At 39.8% G+C, this 23,170-nt stretch overlaps 2 protein-coding genes across 2 annotated transcripts in view; one reads left to right on the plus strand and one right to left on the minus strand.

Annotated features, from left to right (window-relative positions):
* LOC147428965 (protein TORNADO 2-like) overlaps positions 1-23,170 on the plus strand; it is a 53,099-nt gene that overhangs the window by 18,375 nt on the left and 11,554 nt on the right. The window lies entirely within an intron of this gene.
* Positions 1,737-22,974, minus strand: LOC147428966 (uncharacterized). The gene is made up of 2 exons (XM_086496078.1): positions 22,856-22,974; positions 1,737-2,361 (listed from the first exon to the last, which is right to left on the minus strand). The coding sequence occupies exons 1-2, from the start codon at positions 22,972-22,974 to the stop codon at positions 1,737-1,739; spliced, it is 744 nt and encodes a 247-aa protein (XP_086352204.1).

The following is a 23,170-nucleotide window of genomic DNA, read 5'->3' on the forward strand; positions in this document are numbered from 1 at the left end:
CTCACTTATCATCACTCTTCTTGATAGCATACATAATAGCATAGTAATGAAGATGGAGAAGATGGGAAGCTTAAGCATTGAATCATGGCTCTTGCTTGGATTTTCATTCCAACAAGCAATGTATGAATTTCAAGATAGCAAGTTCAAATTCATTCTCATCTCCATCAACTTTGACTATGAGAAATAGTTGATGCATATCTTCTATAGATACCTTTGTGGTTCCAATCTATGAAGGAGCATTGAGAGTCCGATAAGAGAGGCAATTGCGGATGATCTTGCACTCAAGAATGCATTGCTCGTCAAGAGTGAGGCAAAGCAAGTCTAGTCCTACATGTTCACTAATAAATCTGATCATCATTATTCGGATTCTCTCTCTCTCTCTCTCTCTCTCTCTCTCTCTCTCTCTCTCTCTCTCTCTCTCTCTCTCTCTCTCTCTCTCTCTCTCTCTAATATATTGCCCAAAACTAGTTTAGCTAAAGTGACCCTATTAAATAATCACCTTGACTACTTCTCTTAGCCAGTACAGCTTGGTTACCGATCGGTGATTGCTAAGTCTAGATAAAGGAAAGTTAAAAACAATATATAAACCCCTTAAGCTAACAAGTTTAATATGACTATGAATAATGTGGTATTAACTTGTCACTAACACATCTATTACAACAAGCATAAAAACTAAAAGAAGAAGAAAAAAATGAACATTATAGTTAGAAGTAAACCACCTGTTTAATCTGCTTGAAAATGCTCCACTGTAGATCTACATCCCCAGATACAGCTTTGACAATCAGCTCCAATTTGTAACAGGTATCTTCTTCATATAAAATTGCTCGGTTCTGCACAAAAGATTAGACTACACTCCCCCTAAAGGAATGTAATTATCCTACTCCTAATTTTTATGGGTCTTTGTTTTTTTGTTTTGTTTGTGGTTTTGTTTTTTTAGTGTTCTGTTTTGAATAAAATAAAAAATCAGACATAAAAGAAAACATTTCTTTTTGGATTTATGTGATTTTTTTATTTGTTTGTATTTTTTTGGCTTTGTTTTGTTGTTTTTGTTTTTTTTTAAATCCTCTCGCTACATATGACAGAATAGTGCAGGTGCATTGGCTAAGCCAAAAGGTGCTGCACGTTGAAGACCCCCTCTATAGGGTTGTGCTTGGCCATATTGGAGCGTTGCTTGTTGTCTAGGCAACAATATATGATATAATCCCCTAGGTAAACCCAAGGGTAACCCCTCATCCTCATCATCAAGAGTAATTCACTCCAAATACTCTATGGGGTCAACCATGATATCCTCATCTAAGACAAGAAACATATCCATAAATGCGATAGGGTCATTCTCACAAAAATACCCAAAAAGTGTAGTCAAAAAACGTAAATAATCCCAGTCATGCACCTCTAAGTCAAAACCCATGGCCTACCATCGTAATAGCCATTCTACCTCATGTATATCATCAATCATGCAGACAACAGTCTCTATGTCTAACCCACGAATGAAAGGTCTAAACACAGTAAACAAATAATCTATAGAGGTATCCATGACTCACCAAATGTGGATGGAATGGAAAAAAATGTGATGATGAACGGGGAAATAATCCCTGCCATAGAGTAACCATTGTTAACACTCATTCTAAAGCAAGAAAGAAATAAAAAAACTGCTACTACAACTATAAAAAAAATTGTTTTTGTTTTTGAAAATTTTTATGGTTTTACCCTTATGTCGTTTTTTTTTAAATAGAGAACTAAGTGAAATAATGTTTCACTCTCAAACCATTGACTTTAAAAGGATCTAAAGCTTCGTCAATGTCCAGAACTAACAAAGACCCATTAGTAAAGGTGTGAAGTACTTTAAAAGGACCTAACCATCGTATCTGCAGTTTCCCAGGAAATTTATAGTAACGACTATCATAAATTAAAACCTGATCGCCTCTTTGAAATTTCCGAACTTTGATATGGCGATCATGCCAAGCTTTACGTCGCTTTTGCATAGCCTCAAGACTTTGTAAGGCTAGCAATCGCATCTCGTCGAGTTTGGTCAAGGTAAACAACCTATCTTTTAAAGATTCCTCTTCACCAAGTCTAGTAGATAAGTCAACCCTTAAGGTTGGAATCTTGTTTTCGATTGGAAATATGGCCACAACACCATAAACTAAAGTGAAGGGTGTATTTTGGGTTGCTACCTTAAAAGTGGTGCGATAAGCCCATAATGCTTCAAGTAATCGTTCATCCCAATCATGGCGATTATCAGCTACTATTTTTGTTAAAATACTACCGAATTTTTTTTCGGTAACTTCCACTTGCCCATTTGCACATGGATAATAAGGTGTAGACTTTTGATGTTTAATCTTATATAGCTCGATCAATTCCCTAATAGTGTCATTAAGGAAATGAGATCCAGGAAATGAGATCCTGGATCGCTAACCAACTCTAGTGGACAACCAAATCTTGTAATGATATCCTCGTAGAGGAACTTAGCCACACCTAAGGCTCTATCAGTTTTCAGAGGTTTAGCTTCAACCCACTTGGTAACATAGTCTGTACAGACCAAGTGGGTTGAAGCTAAACCTCTGAAAATTGATAGAGCCTTAGATGTGGGTGAGTTCCTCTATGAGGATATCATTACAAGATTTGGTTTTCCATTAGAGTTGGTTAGAGATTGAGGATCTCATTTCCTTAATGACACTATTAGGGAATTGACTGAGCTATATAAGATTAAACATCAAAAGTCTACACCTTATTATCCACGTGCAAATGGGAAAGTGGAGGTTACCAACAAAATTTGTGGTAGTATTTTAACAAAAATGATAGCTGATAATCGCCATGATTGGGATGAACGATTACTTGAAGCATTATGGGCTTATCGCACCCTTTTAACGTAATAACCTAAAATACACCATTCACTTTAGTTTATGGTGCTGAGGCCATATTTTCAATTGAAAAGGAGATTCCAACCTTAAGGGTTGCCTTATCTACTAGACTCGATGAAGAGGAATCTTTAAAAGATAGGTTGTTTACCTTGACCCAACTCGACGAGATGCGCTGGCTAGCCTTACAAAGTCTTGAGGCTATGCAAAAGCAATGTAAAGCTTGGCATGCTCGCGATATCTAAGTTCAAAAATTTCAAAGAGGCGATAAGGTTTTAATTTATAATAGTTGTTATTATAAATTTCTTGGGAAATCGCAGATACGATGGTTAGGTCCTTTTAAACTACTTCGGACCTTTACTAATGGGTCCTTGTTAGTTCAGGACATTGGCGAAGCTTTAGATCCTTTTAAAGTCAATGGTTTGGGAGTGAAACATTATTTCACTTAGTTCTCTATAAAGAAAAAAATGATATAAGGGTAAAACCATAAAAATATTTAAAAACAAAAACAAAAAAAATTACTTGTAGTAGTAGTTTGTTTATTTCTTTCTTGCTTTAGAGTGAGTGTTAACAATGGTTACTCTATGGCAGGGATAATTGCCATGTCATCATCACATTTTTTCTATTTCATCCACATTTGGTGAGTCATGGATACCTCTATCGATTATTTGTTTACTGTGTTCAGACCTTTCATTCGTGGGTTAGGCATAGAGACTGTTGTCGGCATGATTGATGATATACATGAGGTAGAATGGCTATTACGATGGTGGGCCATGGGTTTTGACTTAGAGGTGCATGACTGGGATTAGTTACGTTTTTTTATTACTCTTTTTGGGTATTTTTGTGAGAATGACCCTATCGCATTTATGGAGATGTCTCTTGTCTTAGATGAGGATATCATGGTTGACCCCATAGAAGATTTGGAGTTTATTACTCTTGATGATGAGGATGAGTGAGGGGGTACCCTTGGGTTTACCTAGGGGGTTATATCATATATTGTTGCCTAGACAGCAAGAAACACTCCAATATGGCCAACCACAATGCTATGGAGGGAGTCTTCAGCATGCAGCACCTTTTGGCTCAGCCAATGCACCTACACTATTCCGTCATATGTAGCGAGAGGCTTTTAGAAAAAAACAAAAACAACAAAACAAAACCACAAAAATACAAACAAATAAAAAAATCACAAAAATCCAAAAAGAAATGTTTCCTTTTATGTTTGATTTTCTATTTTATTCAAAACAAAACTCTAAAAAAACAAAACCACAAAGAAAACAAAAAAACAAAAACCCATAAAAATTAAGAGTAGGATAATTACATTCCTTTAGGGGGAGTGTAGTCTAATCTTTTTTGCAGAACCTAACAATTTTGTATGAAGAAGATACATGTTACAAATTGGAGCTGATTGTCAAAGTTGTATCTGGGGATGTAGTTCTACAGTGGAGCATTTTCAAGCAGATTAAATAGGTGGTTTATTTCTATCTATAATGTTCAATTTTTTCTTCTTCTTTTTTAGTTTTTATGCTTGTTGTAATAGATGTGTCACTGACATGTTAATACCACACTATTCATAGTCATATTAAACTTGTTAGCTTAAGGGGTTTATATATTCGTTTTAACTTTCCTTTATCTAGACTTAACAATCACCGATCGGTGACCAAGCTATAGTTGCTGAGAGAAGTAGGTAAAGTGATTATTTAATACGGTCACTTTAGCTAAACTAGTTTTAACTTTCCTTTATCTAGACTTAGCAATCACCGATCGGTGACCAAGCTATAGTTGCAGAGAGAAGTAGGTAAGGTGATTATTTAATAGGGTCACTTTAGCTAAACTAGTTTTTGACTCTCTCTCTCTCTCTCTCTCTCTCTCTCTCTCTCTCTCTCTCTCTCTCTCCCTCCTCCTCTCTCTCTCTCAAATCAATGGCCATGGGATTAACTTAACTAGACAAAGAAAACAAAACCTTGAGTCAAAGCTGAAATAGAACAATCAAGCTCACTGTGGACAGTGTTAGAAAGCATCGGAGTGAAATTGGTGTTTGTTGGCAAGTCTTTAAAAAGCTTCGTAGTCCTTGAAACTTATTCCTGCACTGTCACACACCTCTATCATCTCCTAAGGTGAAACAATGCTCTTTAGCTCACTAAAATACTTCTAGTGCAAAACTTTAGCAATGCTAGCATTGGATGGATCATTCAATAGCTCCACCAACTCCTTTGGTTTGATGATATCCTGCAACATAGTATGTCTGATTGTTTCAGCAATGAAATCGATTCCCATCATCGACTAAGCCAAGTTCCTACATATTGAAATAATATTACAGCAACCTACAAAAAATGTATGAAATTAAAAGCTTGCATTTGTATTCGTACCGAGTTTGATGGATACGTTTCTTTTGAGCTGTACCGCTTGAAGATATCATAGACATCGCATGTCTCTTGCGCTTGCGAATGTGATAGCCCAATGGAATGTGTGTGAGATGATCGATTCGCCGGTGCATATTACGTGCAATGTGTTGTAGCTGAACATAATTGTCTAAAGGACGCTCTTGCTCCATTTTTTATGCTCTGCCTTTTACTATAAGCTTTGACATCTCGTCATTTAGATGCTTCATCTTCTCATTGGCTTTCTCTCTGACTTGCTGAATGTCTTTCACGTACTTCTCTTGGAATGATGAATAGGTAGCTTAGAGATGTTTTCTTGCTTCCCTTTCATTAAAAAAAGGTGAATGTAATCTCCAGCAGTAGCCAAACAGTCCGTCTCTCCCATCTCTAATAAAACGCAATAGTTCAGTGACATTACGGAAAGTTGGTGATGCATTGGTCCTTGGATCGCGAGGGTAAACATGGCCGTCAATCCATAAGTTGATTGCCTTGCATCCATGGTTCCATTTGAGGGGGTTCACTAAGTGTCAAACTACCATATCACGTGCGTTCAAGATATGTTTGTAAAACCTCTTATCTGTGAATTTTGTTAAGAATATAATGTATCCTCTTCTTTTAAAATCTATAAGTTTTTTTCAAATTTGAAAAAATAATGCCCTTTTGTATATATATTTTTGTAATTTTCAAGAACTTTAAATACCCTTCTATTGAACTCACGTGATAGGTTACATTTTTATTAGGTGATCTCCCTGAGGGTTCCGTAGCTGGTCTCCAACATTGAGATTAGATGTGCCAAGTTGCACAGTAGCATAATCCTGCTCTAAATGAGTATTTAATCGATATTGTTTTGACTTGTTAGTAATGTCTTGCAGTGGTAGGGGATTGAATGACATTTGTGTTAGTTAATCAAGAAAATTAGTGTTGGTCACTATTACAAGCAAGTGACGGTGGCTATGGAGGAAAGAAGTAGAGAGTAATTAGAGTTAGAAAAAAAGGATTATGTTGTGGAGGGAAGAAAGAGAGGGAGTGCAACTCAATCTCCTTTGAATTTGAATTGTTGATCATGACTGTAGAGAGAGAAATGTTGTTGTACACATAGGTAATGGAGTTTTCCATTGCACTGAGTTGGAGCTGGAGTGAGAGAAGCATGAGGGGGAGAGAGAGAGAGAGAGAGAGAGAGAGAGAGGGAGGGAGTGGGGGATAGAAAGACAATAACGGAAGAGAGAGTGGGAGAGACGATAGATTTACAACCTTGGAGGATCTGCACTTTTTCAGAAAGAGGCAGCCAAGAATGTTCCTGAAGGAGTACGAGCGGAAGTGCGAACTCGCTCTGTTGTAATGTGTAGAGCATAGTGAGTTCTTATTAGGTTTTTAATAAAGAATATGTGTACATACCTGGCGGCCCGCCCACTTACCTGGGCGACCACATTGGGCTTTATACCCCAACAACCTCCCACTTAAATTCCAATGTGGTACTTTAAGTATGAGAGAAGCTACTATACAAGCTAATATACAAGAGATGTAGAGAAGTGATGTACTACCCTACACCTAATTGCTTGCAAAAAAGCGCAAAGCTCTCTGAGGTAAGTCCTTTTGTAAGTAGATCAACAGGATTTTCTATTGTGTGAACTTTGACAAGCTGAATTTGCTTATCCTCGAGCATTTCCCTGATGAAATGATACTTCACATCCACATGCTTTGTATTTGAGTGATAAACTGGATTGCGAGCCAATTGTATAGCACTCTGACTATCACAATATAACACATGCATCTCTTATTTGATTCCCAAATATGTTACTAGTTGATTAAGTCAAATTGATCTTTGCATGCCTCTGATGCTGCAACATATTCAGCCTCTGTAGTAGACTGAGTAACACAATCTTGTAATCTAGAACGCCATGATACTGCTCCACCAGCCAATGTAAAGAAATACCCTAACGTAGACCTTTGGTTGTCTAAGTCACCTGTATAATCTGAGTCTGTAAAACCCTTTACACTTAGCTTTCTGGTATTTCAATATTCCTTTCACTGTCTCCAAATGTTTCTTGCCTGGGTTTGACATGTATCGAATTACTACTCCCACTGCAAATGCAATGTCTGGGCGAGTAGCAATCATTGCATACATCAAACTACCCACTGCAGACGCATATGAAATCTTATCCATTTCAGCCTATTCTTCCTCAGACAGAGGACAATCTTGTTTGCTAAGTTTCACATATGGTGGCAATGGAACACTCAATGCCTTTCCCTTCTCCATATTGAAATGTTGCAAAACCTTGTCAATATACTCTGTATGAGATAACCAAATCAACTTCTTTGATCTGTCTCTCTCAATGCACATACCAAGTATATGACTTGCCTCACCCATGTCTTTCATGTCAAACGATTCTGCCATCTTTGACTTCAAAGCTGAAATTTCTTCCAAGTGCTTTCCAGCAATCAACATGTCATCCACATACAAAATAAGGAACAACCAACTGCCATCCTTAGCCTTCTTTGTATATAGACAGTGATCGAACTCACTACGTTTGTAGCCTTGAGAAAGCATAAACTTGTGGAACTTATGGTACCATGCCCTCGGCAATTGTTTTAAGCCATAAAGACTCCTTAAAAACTGGCATACCAAATCTTCCTTGCCTTTCTCAACAAACCCTTATGGCTGCTGCATGTAAATTTCCACATCTAAATCACCATGCAAGAACGCTGTTTTGACATCCATTTGGTGCAACCTCAAATCTAATATGGCAACCAATGCAAGAAATCATCTCAATGTAGTCATCTTGACCACCGGAGAGAAGACTTCATCAAAGTCAATGCCTTGTTCTTGCTTAAAGCCCTTGGCAACAAGCCTTGCTTTGTACTTTGGTTGACTATCACGAGCGGTGATCTTATACCTGTAAACCCATTTACAAGGTAGAGCCTTTTTTCCCTGTGGTAATTTAACTAGCTTCCATGTCTGGTTCTTATGCAGAGTTTTCATCTCTGACTGCATGGCCAATTGCCAATTCTCGGAGTCCTTCATTTGCACTGCTTCCTTGTAACATGAAGGCTCATTGCAATCAGTCAACATGACATAGTTCATAGATGGAACAATCCGATCAGGAGGTCGCGTGATACGTCCAGATTTATGCAAAATAGGTGGCTCAGGCTCAGCCACAACCTGTGGTTCCACTCTATCATGTCCTTGCTCCTCTTGAGCCCTGACATTTTGTCTTGCACGTGCAGGTCCATCTTCTTGGAAGACAACTCTTCTAATCTCCTCAACCCTCTCTAGTTTAGAATGATATTTGGCTTCATTAAAGTGAACATCATTGCTGCTGATAACCTTTTTGGATTCGGGATCCCAAAGTCTGTACCCCATCTCACCAGAATTACCATAGCCTAGAAAGATGCACTTTCTACTCTTTGGATCAAGTTTGTTCCTAAATTCCTTTGGAACGTGAGTATATGCCTCACAGCCAAAGACTTTGAGATGCTTGTATGAGGGCACCTTGCCTCACCATACCATCTCTGCCACACTGAATCCTTCTGCAAAACCTTGCTAGGAGATCTATTTATAAGATGAACAGCTATTGATACAGCTTCAGTCCAAAACCCATTTGGCAGTTGTGCATTAGACAACATAATTCTGACCTTCTCTTGTATGGTCCTATTCATCCTCTCAGCAACACCATTTTGAGGAGGATTGTAAGGAGCAGTAAGTTCACGTTTTATCCTTTTGACTCACAAAATTCTTGAAAGGCCTTTGAAACATACTCTCCACCATTGTCAGTGCGTAAGCATTTAAGCTTCTTGCCACTTTGATTCTCCACAAGTGTCACAAACGTTTTGAAAACACTAAACGCTTCATCCTTGTGCTTGAGAAAGTAAACCCATACTTTCCTCGAGTAATCATCTATAAATGTCATAAAGTAAGAAGCTCCCCCTAGCGATAGGTTAGGCATAGGTCCACACAAATCACTATGAACAAGTGCCAACTGTGTATCTCTTCTACTGCTTCTATGCTTATGTGACTATTGTGTTTGCTTACCATACAGACAATGTTCACAGAATTCAAAATCATTAAATGAAAAGCTAGGCAAATAACCAGAACGAGACAAGAAAGTTTCCATTCCCTTCTTGGACATATGTCCTAACCGGCTATGCCACAAAGAAACGCTCAGCTGCTCGGTTACATTGATTACATTTTTACATTAGGAAAAATATGGACTCTCCTTGGGCCTTTTTGATTAGTGAAGGCTTAAGGGAGAACCAATGAGAAGGCTCTTGGGATATCACCTAGAGGGGGAGGAATGGTAGGGGTGCAGCCTAATTGTCTCCCTCTTCAATGCTTGGTTCTTAGAGAGAGGTGGGAGGTAGGCTAGGGGGGGGGGGGGTGGGGGGGTAAATAGGAGGAGAGAGGTGTCATAAAAGAGGGAGGGACCCCCCAAAAAAAACGCGCATGCTTAAAAACCCAAAAAATTGATTTTTTTTTTAAAGTTTCAAAGTTGACCCATTTGCCTCCAAAACTGCCCCAAAACATAAACTAACTTTAAAAAGTCAATTTTTCCCCCCAAAATCCACTTTTCTCTCTCTCCCTCATTACTTTTCTCTCCCACACTCTCCCTCTTCTCCTTCCTCCCATTCTCTCTCTACAGTCAAGGCAGCCATAGCCAAAAGCTTTCCACCACTCTCTTCCTCTCTCTCCATAGCTCCCCCTTCTCTCACACCCCCAGCAACCCTCTACAGTCCCACACTCCATAGCCCACAGCTCCACTATCCTCTCTACCTCTCACTCCTCTCTTTCTCTATCTCCACTGTCAAAGCCACCATAGCCACCATAGGCAGCTCACCTCACCCTCCCCTCAGCTTCTCATTCTCTCTCCACAGTACTCAACTCTTTCAAATCCCTTCCTAAGCCCAACTTCCCAAGCATGTCCACGCATAGACGGCCCAAACCAGAGATAGAGGAGATTGTGTTGCACAACACAAAAGACTCAGAGGGGGTATGGATCCCACAAGTGTTCAAGAAGGGTGCATGGATCTACATGCAACCGTCACGTGTTGGACCTCATCGTGCACGGTGTCGAGGCGTATTGGAACGTCATTGGAAGGGTCGGCTATTGACATTCAAAGAAACAAAGTCCGGAATGGTGGCCATCGTGGAACATGTCTACAGTGTAGCTAAGCTCCACCTCAAGAGAGCTTCTACTCAATTTGCACCTCATTGTAAGTTTTCATGGTTTAGCTATCCCATGCATATGTCATGTTTACGTTTATGTGATCATTATGTTTAACTAAGGACATTTGTAAAGATGTTTTTCCATCCAGCTTAGTTGAGGAGCAGCCGCTTGAGTGCCTCTCAGGCACGTTCATGGTTGTGCATGCTCACATTGGGGAGCTTATGTTTCCTAATGTTTCATCAAAAAAACTTACCGAGCAGCGAATATTCATGTACTCCCACAAGTACGTGGTGCCGAAGTCAAGCCAAAGCTATGGTAGGTTAGAAGCTGTGGAGACACCCTCATTGCAGAGTGCAGAATGGCCAACTCCAGACCATTGGGCTTTGCTTTCTTTCAAGCGCAAGGTGCTGCAAGATTTCCAAGGGTCCCTAAATTTTGGTAAGGCAACCAGATCGGTGGGTCTCAGTTGGCATTGTCCCTTTCATTTTTTTGTGCATGCATTCCGCTCTCTACCGATTGTAGAAACACCAACAATGTTTGTTTGCAAAGAAGTTGACATAGATGCAATGGACACCATTCTAGGGGAGGGAGGGGCCAGCGGGGGAGGGAGAGGTAGATAGATAGATTTTTTAATCGTATGACATATGGGACCAAAGTTACATGGGACATATGGAATATGACATATGGGACCAAAGTTACATGTGATGTAGTATTTGTGTCGGTGATGAGTGATTCTTGATGGTCCAAAATTGTGGTGATGAGAGTCGCAATGGAGAGCCCACACTATGGCTGGGAGAGGAAAGTGTGTAGGTTTAGGTCATGACTGAAAATGTGAAGGAAGTAAGTTTACATGTGACCAAAAGCTGAGCACTCTAGAAGTGTGTGGTACTCAGACTCTCGAACTTGCAGTGAAAGGGAGAGAGAGAGAGAGAGAGAGCGGGGGGGGAGGGGGGAGGGGAGAGACTGTGAGAGGGGGGGAGTGGAGTGTAGTTTTTTTCTTTTTTTTAAAGGGAAAGAAAGGGAGAGAGAGGACATGGGGGAGAGAGGGATAGAGAGGGAAAGAGAGAGAGAGAGAGAGAGAGAGAGAGAGAGAGAGAGAGAGAGAGAGAGAGAGAGAGAGGGGGGGGGGGGGGGGGTAAGGGGGTGGGAGGGGGAGACAACGAGAGAGAGGGGTGGCGGGCAAGAGAGAGAGACACACGCATAGAGAGAAGACAACACGAGAGAGAGAGAGAGAGAGAGAGAGAGAGAGAGAGAGAGAGAGAGAGAGAGAGAGAGAGAGAGAGGGATAAGGAGAGGGGTTATAGAGCAAGTAAGAAAAGAGAGAGGAAGAAGGGAGTAGGAGATAGGAGGACTTTAGGGAAGGGATGGTGGTTTCTACTGGAGGAGGTGGAGGAAGGGAAGGTGGTTAGAGGAGTAGATGGAGAGAGGAGGTGGAGGAGAGGAAAGATTTTGGAGGAGGAGGCTGAGGAGGAGGAGGAAGGGAAGAGGAGGAATCACATGGGTGGCAAGAGGAGGAAGGGGAGGTAGAGAGGGCGGCACTCCCAAAAAAAAAAACAAACAAACTCGCTCCTAAGCTCGCTCCGTTGAGGTCGCTCGAAGACCTAACTCCTATCTCTCCTCTCAACCCGACAAACGAGTGTTGGCCCTCCTCCCACAGACCCTTGATGGTGGAGAATGGTCCTTGAGTGATCATTCCCTGCAATACTACTCCCAACCATGGATCCCAACCTCCGCCAGTCACCATGCGGCCATTTCAATACTAATGGAATGGTTCTTGTGTCACTCAAGAACCATTCCATATACATTAAAGTATGGAATGAATGTAAAGTCAGTCACAAAATAGTAAACATTGTGATTAACAATTGGTGTCATTGATGTAACCACTACGATTGATAAATATTTCAAGGGACTCGATCGTTAGAGGTTTGCCAATCTTAATGTGAGCTCATGAGGAGCCAACAGGCTCTCAACTACCCTAAGGCGACTAATAAGACTAAAATAGCAACCTAGAGACCAAAATCTTTAATGCAAAGGAGATGATTAAAAACATCTAAAATAAACAACAATCATCAAAATCTAAACGTTCAAGAAAACACCAAGGTAAAACACCTTGCACGAAAGTGAAGTGCACGAGACCAATCTCCTCAGGCCTTAGGACAAGAAGAAGAGTATTAAAAGCGAGGAGGCCAAGAACAACACATTACTCAAAACTATCAAGGCTAGGAAACGATGCTGTCAAGAAGTGCGTAGTGTGGCTAGGAATTAATTGTCAAATTCAAAAAGAAAAAAACTCCAGCCATGAGATCTCCACTTTTAAAAAGAACCAAGATTAACTCAAAACTCTTATTTGTGTGAAGATTAGGTATAGTCTTGCTCCCAATTGCACAGATAGAGTGCTCCTTCGACCTGTTAAAAACCCGAATTGATGCTTTGATTCTTCTTCGTGACCATTTCATTGAAGCTTCAAAAATTCATTGGAGAAGCCCAAGTAATTTGAGGAGGGGAAACCCTACTTGGATGCCTCACAGCCTGAACACGTAGTGGAAGCAACACAAGACTGCACTAGCACTGTGGATTGGAATGGTTGTATCTCCTTGCTCATTCTTGGCTCTAAAACTTCCCTCTTAGCTTGTAAAATGATGGCACCATTGTTCATGCAACATTTTTGAGCTATTTTTGACCATTTTATGGTCATATTTAGCCCTTTTCAGCCAAAGAATTGCCCCTTTTTGTCCGTAAAATGTCATAACAAGTTGGGAAAAAACACTAAATTTGTGGAAAAATTCAATTGCTCTCAAATTTCATTTTGAACCTCATTATTCCACTTGGCAAGAATTTTGGAAACATCATTTACAACTACGCACAAAACATGCTATTTTAGCCAAGATCACCCGCATTGAACTTTCTAGGCAAAACGAGTGTTCCACTTCAAAACACTTGATATTTGTACATTCCTAAAGAAAACTATGCATGCTTTAATGTGGTAAAACATGAAACGGTGCCACGTCCCTGGTCTCGCCTTTCTGAGAAGATATGCACACACCTGCAACTATGTCATCCTTTTTTAAATATATATCACACTATGTACATTGTAGCATTTGGTCCCACGCATCAAAAACATGAAGAGTGAGGTAGATATTTTTAGTTTCACATTTTACACGTGCCACATCATGACATGCACCCCCTCTAAACCTGCACATTCTCCAGTATGTGCCACACATATCTTTTTGCAGCAGGTTCAGTCTTCATTTACGTCAACATACATGTTGATTTCATCATCACCTCCAACAAAATCTAATGCATTGTCCTCTCTTTTTTCATCCTCATCCAGAGAATTTTCTTAAGAGCCTTTATTTTGAATTTCTTGTGAATCCAAGGGATCTGTATCACCTCTTCTTTTCAACAACTTGATTATTTTCCCTACGATGGAAATCTTTATTTTTGTCCCATCCAACTCATGCAAGGTATAAGTTGCAGTCTCATGTACATGCTGAACCACATAGAGAACAAACCATCTCTTTGAAAGCTTTCTTATTGTTGAATGTTGGTTGTCAAGACTATTGTCCTACACTAACACCCAATCACCTTCCTCAATACCTCAAGGTCTGAACCTATGCCTCTTATCAAATCGGTCCTTATTCTTTAACCTAGTCTCTTTCAATCATACTACTGGAATCTCAATATCTTGAGGCCTTCTTTCTAATTGTTGTATGTGCAAAGCAAGAAGTTATTCCCTACTCATTCCACCATGCCAAGGCAATACATTCCATGTGGTAATTACATCCTCAATTGGCATTATAGGTTTTTGACCGTACATGAACTTAAAAGGGATATAATTGGCAGTTGATCTATGAGTTGTACGATCATCCCATAAAGCATAAGGCAATAACCTAGATCACTCTCCCATTTTACCTTTTCATGCCTTAGCCAAAGCTTTAATGATAGGAGGATGTATACGCTATGATTTACCATTTCCCTCATGTTTATATATAGTAGTGAGAGCAAGTTTAATGCCCAGCCTAGAGAAAAAATCCTTGGATTTGTCTGCATCCAACTCACCCATGCCTACTGTGATTTTCACAACACATCGGTAATGGGTAATTACATCATCCAAGAGGAACTTACATATCCCTTCTTTGCTATTTTTTCTTGGAGCACGATCTTCAACTTCGTTAGTTAAATTTTCCCATGCAAGCACTATGTAGCTCATTTTCCATAAGTCCAATGGCATTGTAACCAGAATTACTAACCACTTATAATGCATGTCCAATGGGTAAGCATGGTGCAACCCATCACAATGACGTACATTTGAATACATTTGACAGGTTTTAGAAGACTTGTAACATTCAATGGCCTAAATACTTTTGTGTAGCGGAAATTAGCATGAACATAGTGGGCATTTCATTAGAATAGATTCCTAATGAGAATTACAAGAGTGCTTGGGTGGAGAGAGCAACAAAAAGAATAACACCTAGTTAGATAGCATGAACAATACTTTCAAAAGAGAGAAAAATTAAGCTATTGACAACAGTTGAGGACATGATTTGCATGGAGCCGGTCCCCCCTCCAAAAGGCTTTGTATTATGGTTTCTCCCATCAAGAGAGACATTGTACAATACAATTCTTTGTGTTCCTTCAAGACTAGCTAGTGCAATGAAGATGAAATCTTCATGCACTAAGCAAAACACTTAGCAAACACAACATCAATTATCCCCGGTCTCAGACCCAAGACCTCACACACCTTTGAAGATGGTGAGAGCTAGAAGGGTATGAGAGTAGATTGAGAGGAAGAAGGAGTATCTTACAAGAAAGATGTACATCTCCTCACATAATCACTCATATTAGCATAGCTTAGCTTAGTAATTAGCTTGGTAGAGGAGATGAGCATGCATTGAGTCTTGGATCTTGGTTGGATTTGCATCCACATGCCAAGAGTGCGTCGATGTAGGCTTCTATCTCACAAGCTTGGAGTAGGTGATGAGCTCTCCATTAAAGCTTGGGAAGAGATAGTCTTTTCTTTCTTCACACATGAGATTGTGTGAGTGTGTGTGTGATAATGCCTTGCAAAATTCAGCCCCCTCTCTCTCTTGGGTGAGCCCTCTTGCTATTTGCTCTTGCTCTACCCTCATTGGACCTCCCCAAGTCAAGCCAATGACAATTAAGCAGCATAAGTGATAGCCTTCTGACATGTATCCCCCTTTCCCCTTTTGTGAGAGCTTTAGGTAATTTAATAATTCAACTAAACTCTCATTGGACCCCTTTGCCTCCTGGCCAATAGGAATCAGGCAAGCCATTGGGCTGTTGAATGCTCATTGGACCCCTTGGGAGACTGTCCAATAGTCATCTAGGAGACTTAATTCTCATTGGTTCTTTTATTAAGTGTTTTTAAATTAATTAAACTAGATTTACTCTAGCCTAATTCTCATTGGTCCACCTCCAAGGCCATCCAATAGGAATTGGGTACACCTTGTGGGCATCTGGCCTAGGGAGTTGACATGTGTCCCTCATTCCCTTTGTGTAAAGGGAACTTGTGTGTATGTGTGTGTCTTTCTCTCTCATCCCCTACAAGAAAGGCTTGCCCCCTCCTATGTAGGGATGTGCAAAGACTTTTTTGGACACACACAAAGCATCCAATTCCCCTATGGTTGACCTTCGGACACAACCTTTGAATTTTGGAACCTTAGCATTTTGGAAGTCTTAATGGGCTGAACCTTAGGGTCTTTTGATCCCATTGTTGCACATGGCTCTTTTGCAGATGGCCCCCCTTTTGGATCCCTATTTTCCCTCCTTTGGATCCCTATAGTGGTTGGTCTGCTAGCTTAACCAATATTCTAGCTTTTTCTCCCCTGGCACTTCCCCACATTAATGATCAGTTTAATATGAGAAAATCATTTAGGAGAATTAGATATTGATTATTATGACAAGACTCCACAAAGTGAGATACATCTTTAGACATACCTTTTCACCAATATCTCTATTTCATTTTAGTAAGGTGGTGCATGCATCTCTATGTCCAACATAAAGACTCTCATGAAACTTTTTTATAAGCTCATTTTGTGCTTTGTTATCATTCACGACTCTCAACGGCATTCCATTCCTTTGTTTCATATGCTTCTATAAGTATCCATCTTTAAAAAAGTATCCATGGCCCTTTCTCTATATTCTTTTGAACTCTTGATCAGTCCACCCATCTTGCCTTGTCCAAGTGCTCAAATAGCATCCAATGAGCAACCAGTCACCTTGATATAGGTCCTCTGTAAATGACGCAAGTGCATTTGACATGAAAACATGATCACCCTTGGCATGCGAGATACTATAGAACCTTGTGCCTATAATATCATCGGCCCTCGACAACCATGTCTTCTTCATTTTCATACCTTGCTCCTGAAAGATATCTGCAACTCGATTATCTTTGTAACATTTAATGGCCTAGTAACTTGTGTGTAGTGGAAAATATCATGAACATAGTGAGCATTTAATTAGAATAGACTCCTAATGAGATTCACATGAGTGCTTGGGTGGAGAGAGAAACAAAAATCATAACACCTAGTTAGATAGCATGAACAATACTTCAAAAGAGAGAAAAATGAAGCAATTGACAACAGTTGAGAACCCGATTTGCATGGAGCCGGTCCCCCCTCCAAAAGGCTTTGTATTATGGTTTCTCCCATCAAGAGAGACATTTTACAATACAATCCTTTGTGTTCCTTCAATACTAGCTAGTGCAATGAAGATGGAAACTTCATGCACTAATAAAAACACTTATCAAACACAACATCAATTTCCTCATGGTCTCAGACACAAGACCTCACACACCTTCGAAGATGGTGAGAGCTAGAGGGGTATGAGAGTAGATCAAGAGGAAGAAGGAGTATTCTTACGAGAAAGATGTACATCTCCTCACATAATCACTCATATTAGCATAGCTTAGCTTAGTAATTAGCATGGTAGAGAAGATGAGCATGCATTGAAGCTTGGGTCTTGGTTGGATTTGCATCACAAAGCCAAGAGTTGTTGGTGTAGGCCTCCCTTCTCACAAGCTTGGAGTAGGTGGTAAGCTTTCCATTAAAGCTTGAGAAGGAGAGAGAGTCTTCTTTGATTCACACCTGAGATTGTGTGAGTCTGTGTGTGTCTGATAATGCTTGCAAAAACCAGACCCCTCTCGCTCTTGGTCGACCCCCCTTGCTAATTACTCATGCTACAGCCCTATTGGACCTCCCCAGCCTCAGCCAATGGAAATTAAGCAGCATAAGTGATAGCCTCCTGACATGTGTCCCCCTTTCCCCTTTTGTGAGAGCTTTAGGTAATTATTTAATTCAACTAAACTCTCATTGGACCCCTTTGCCTCTTGGCCAATAGGAATCAGGCAAGCCATTGGGCTACTAGTTGCTCATTGGTCCCCTTGGGAGATTGTCCAATAGTCTTCTAGAGAGCTTAATTCCTATTGGTTATTTTATTAAGTGTTTTTAAATTAATTAAACTATATTTACTCTAGCCTTATTCTCATTGATCCACCTCCAAGGCCATCCAATAGGATTTGAGTACACCTTGTGGGCATCTGGGCTAGGGAGCTGACATGTGTCCCTCTTTCCCCTTCTGTACAAATGAAGCTTGTGAGTGTGTGTGTGAGTTTATCTCTCATCCCCTACTTGCAAGGCTCGCCCCCTTTTATGTAGGGATTATGAAGACTTTTTGTGACACACACAAAGCATCCAATTCCCCTAATGTTTGACCTTTGGACACAACCTTTGAATTTTGAAACCTTTGAATTTTTGAAGTCTTAATGGGCTCAACCTTAAGGTCTTTTAAGCCCATTGTTTCACATTTTTGTTTTGCAGATGGCCCCCCCTTTGGATCCCTATTTTCCCTCCTTTGGATCCCTACTGTGGCCGGTCTGCTAGCTTAACAATATTCTAGCTTTTTCTTCCTTGTCACTTCCACATATTAAATTAACAGTTTAACATGAGAAAATCATTTAGGAGAATAAGATATTGATTATTATGACACTACCTCTCTCTTGAAATCATAGTCGTCCTCGACTATGGGGTAGAGAAGATAAAGCATATTCATTAGTCCTTTTTTCTAGCGGGTAGAGGATCCCTATGTTACCCTACGACATTGTTCCAGAATGGATGACTAGTCCATTTGGTGCTTGAGAGCCTAAGCTTTCGCAAGCATGTCTGCACATTAGTCCTATCAATCTTCCATAGTAGAGTGACAAGGTCTACTTGGTGTTCGGGAGACATCGTCTCCACAAACTTGATCTAAGCATGCATACTACCTCATTTTTGTGCACAATAAAGAAAAAGAGAGTCTTATAAGACAAAAAAATTATTCATTTTTAATGTTTGTACATTTGCTTACTGTAGGGAAGCATTGTAAGCATTGACAAGGTTTAGGTGATTCTTTAAATGTATGCCTTGCATCCATCTAGCATCTTCAAAAGGATAATTTTTAAACTTATAAGATATCGTCGGATAGTCTTACCGCCTCTTAGTACCTTGTCTTCATGTCGGAGAATGGACTCGGGCTGCAGCATTTCTTCTTGGTCCTCGATCTCTAGTACGTGGGTCTTCAATAGTTGGTTCTTGAGGTGGCTCTCCTTTGTAAGGCTTTGATAGGCTCACATGGGGAAGCATTGTGTATGAGCTAATGACTGGGAAACTTGAGTTGATAGGCCATCTCATTGACTGGCCTAAGAATCTAGAAGGGACCATAGTACCTTTTTGCTAACTTAGCATAGTACTTTTGGTGTCCCATAGGATTCTTGCCTGTCGTGTGCCTTAATTGAGCCTTGGGAAATTTGAGTAAGACCCAATCATTTTCTTTAAAGGCTTGGGCTATTCAAGGCTCTAGTGTCCCACGCCTGCGGAAGAGCTTAACCAAGACACATTCAACAAAAGATCCGATCCATGGAAGAGGTTTAGTAAAAAGAGCTTCAATCTCTTTAGGAGAGAGTTTCAAAGAGCTTCAATCTCTTTAGGAGAGAGTTTTTTTTTACCTCTGTACACTCCCTTCTCCTTGGATTGACTGTTGTTGTTGTTGTTGGAATTGCCTTGGGAAGAATTTTGGGCATTGATTTTCCCCTTTGCATCAGTTCTGTCATTGATTTCCATGGGCTTGACATTTTGTTTAGCCCCCCTTGTTGCAAATTGATGAGCAAAGAAACCATAGTGTGGTTGATTACTTTGGTGATAGAACCATGCTGTTGGGAATTCACATACTCGGCCATCTCTTCAGATAATCCCGCACAGAATTGTTTCTTTTGCTTGGAAAATTCTATCTTTTGAAAGATAGCAGCCTTGAGATGTAAATCCCAATTGCATCGCTTGTAAGATATTTCTTCATGATGGAAAATCGTAGAGTTTTCTGTATGTCTTTGGGGCTTTGTCGTTGCCACAGATTCCAGCCCACCATTGACGAGCAGAATTTTGGAAGTGCATAGATACATGGCATAGCTTGAGGACTCCATGAAGCCCTCGTCTCCAAAGACCGCATCAAATTGTTGGATGAAGGCCAATACTTTGTTGGTAGCATCAAAGGTACCATCATAGGTAAGAAAAGAGATAATATTTCCTCCCTCTTTGAACTTCTTTAGCTTTTGGGACCTTCGCCATGCATGGTAAGATTTGCGATGTACTCCCCTCTTGTTTTCTCTAGGAGAATAGCCATAGCTTTTGTCTGAAGAGGAGTAAGGTGAAGCGGAAGGAGAAGAGGGTGACCTCTTTCTTGCCCTTTTATTCCTTTGTTTCATCTCTTTCCTTTTGGAGTGACGAGGAGAAGGACTGTTGGGTTGACCGTTTCCTCTTGGGAGAAGTTGGCGACCGTCTATACGGTCGTCTTCGGGGAGCCACATCTTCTGAGGAGCTTAGGGATTCCTTAATTTCTCGTTCTTTGGATTCCTCCTCTCATATGGGAGAAGGTATTCTTTTGGGGTTTCCTCAAGAGGCCTCCTAAGCTCTCTACTCTTGAAGGGGAAGGGAAATCCCATAAGAACAAAGTTTTTGGGTAACTTCGGCTTGCAAAGCAAGGTTGCCCATAGCTTGCTGCAACCTAGTAACAAGGTAATTAACAAACATGGGGGCATCATCATTATCTCCTTCATGTGAAAAATCAAAGTTATCAATCCTCATTCTAGTCTCTTGGTTATTATCATCCATGCTAATTAAACTTATGTGTAGATTACTTTGTGCTTTGGTACCCTCAAGAACCTTAGTTGCTACTCTTCTTTACCTTTGAAAATTAGTTCTCAAGCAATGACACTCATGGTTTAAACACTGTTGATTGCAGAGACTAGTTTAGAGGGTCTAACATTTCTTTGTTGATTATGGTTCCTATTGAGTTTTCTAGCTCAATAATGGTAAAGCCAGAGGATCCATTATTAAGACAATAGGTCCCAACGGTGTACCTGGAACTAAGTCCTTCTCAACCAAAATAATAGATCCCTGTCCCACTTACCCTATTGCAATTAACAGGCCCAACCTTTCATGGAAAACTTAAGGACCTCTATTCTTATGTAAGAAAAGAGAAACCAATAGCTCTGATACCAATGTAATGGAAATGGCCTATGAGCTTTGAAAATAGCGGAATTAAGAGAATTAAAGACATCATTTTTGTGAGACTACTTTAAGAACACAGAGGGTGAATTGAATTGATGTTAGAAACATAATCATAGCACTTAATTAACTTGGCATGAACGATACATTTACAAGAGAGAGAGCTTAGAAAACTTGACAACAGCTAAGGATCGGATTTATGCGGAGCCGGTCCCCCCTCCAATAGGCTTTTGTATTATAGATTCTCCCATCAAGATAAACTTGGTACAATGCAATCTTTGTGTTCCATGTGACCTAGATGATGCAATGAAGATGAAAAGCTTCATGCATCACGAGCATAACATAGACTTTGCAAAAAGCATTAACTATCTCAAGCCTGAGTCCCAAGGCCTCAAACACCTTTGAAGGTGGAGAGAGCTAGCGGGGAATGAGGATAGGGAAGAGGAAGAAGAAACATTCCATATGAGAAAGAAATAGTTTCTCACTTATCATCACTCTTCTTGATAGCATACATAATAGCATAGTAATGAAGATGGAGAAGATGGGAAGCTTAAGCATTGAATCATGGCTCTTGCTTGGATTTTCATTCCAACAAGCAATGTATGAATTTCAAGATAGCAAGTTCAAATTCATTCTCATCTCCATCAACTTTGACTATGAGAAATAGTTGATGCATATCTTCTATAGATACCTTTGTGGTTCCAATCTATGAAGGAGCATTGAGAGTCCGATAAGAGAGGCAATTGCGGATGATCTTGCACTCAAGAATGCATTGCTCGTCAAGAGTGAGGCAAAGCAAGTCTAGTCCTACATGTTCACTAATAAATCTGATCATCATTATTCGGATTCTCTCTCTCTCTCTCTCTCTCTCTCTCTCTCTCTCTCTCTCTCTCTCTCTCTCTCTCTCTCTCTCTCTCTCTCTCTCTCTCTCTCTAATATATTGCCCAAAACTAGTTTAGCTAAAGTGACCCTATTAAATAATCACCTTGACTACTTCTCTTAGCCAGTACAGCTTGGTTACCGATCGGTGATTGCTAAGTCTAGATAAAGGAAAGTTAAAAACAATATATAAACCCCTTAAGCTAACAAGTTTAATATGACTATGAATAATGTGGTATTAACTTGTCACTAACACATCTATTACAACAAGCATAAAAACTAAAAGAAGAAGAAAAAAATGAACATTATAGTTAGAAGTAAACCACCTGTTTAATCTGCTTGAAAATGCTCCACTGTAGATCTACATCCCCAGATACAGCTTTGACAATCAGCTCCAATTTGTAACAGGTATCTTCTTCATATAAAATTGCTCGGTTCTGCACAAAAGATTAGACTACACTCCCCCTAAAGGAATGTAATTATCCTACTCCTAATTTTTATGGGTCTTTGTTTTTTTGTTTTGTTTGTGGTTTTGTTTTTTTAGTGTTCTGTTTTGAATAAAATAAAAAATCAGACATAAAAGAAAACATTTCTTTTTGGATTTATGTGATTTTTTTATTTGTTTGTATTTTTTTGGCTTTGTTTTGTTGTTTTTGTTTTTTTTTAAATCCTCTCGCTACATATGACAGAATAGTGCAGGTGCATTGGCTAAGCCAAAAGGTGCTGCACGTTGAAGACCCCCTCTATAGGGTTGTGCTTGGCCATATTGGAGCGTTGCTTGTTGTCTAGGCAACAATATATGATATAATCCCCTAGGTAAACCCAAGGGTAACCCCTCATCCTCATCATCAAGAGTAATTCACTCCAAATACTCTATGGGGTCAACCATGATATCCTCATCTAAGACAAGAAACATATCCATAAATGCGATAGGGTCATTCTCACAAAAATACCCAAAAAGTGTAGTCAAAAAACGTAAATAATCCCAGTCATGCACCTCTAAGTCAAAACCCATGGCCTACCATCGTAATAGCCATTCTACCTCATGTATATCATCAATCATGCAGACAACAGTCTCTATGTCTAACCCACGAATGAAAGGTCTAAACACAGTAAACAAATAATCTATAGAGGTATCCATGACTCACCAAATGTGGATGGAATGGAAAAAAATGTGATGATGAACGGGGAAATAATCCCTGCCATAGAGTAACCATTGTTAACACTCATTCTAAAGCAAGAAAGAAATAAAAAAACTGCTACTACAACTATAAAAAAAATTGTTTTTGTTTTTGAAAATTTTTATGGTTTTACCCTTATGTCGTTTTTTTTTAAAT

Source organism: Adiantum capillus-veneris, chromosome 22, assembly GCF_014529385.1.
Source record: "Adiantum capillus-veneris isolate H3 chromosome 22, ASM1452938v2, whole genome shotgun sequence".
Classification (NCBI taxonomy): Eukaryota; Viridiplantae; Streptophyta; class Polypodiopsida; order Polypodiales; family Pteridaceae; genus Adiantum; species Adiantum capillus-veneris.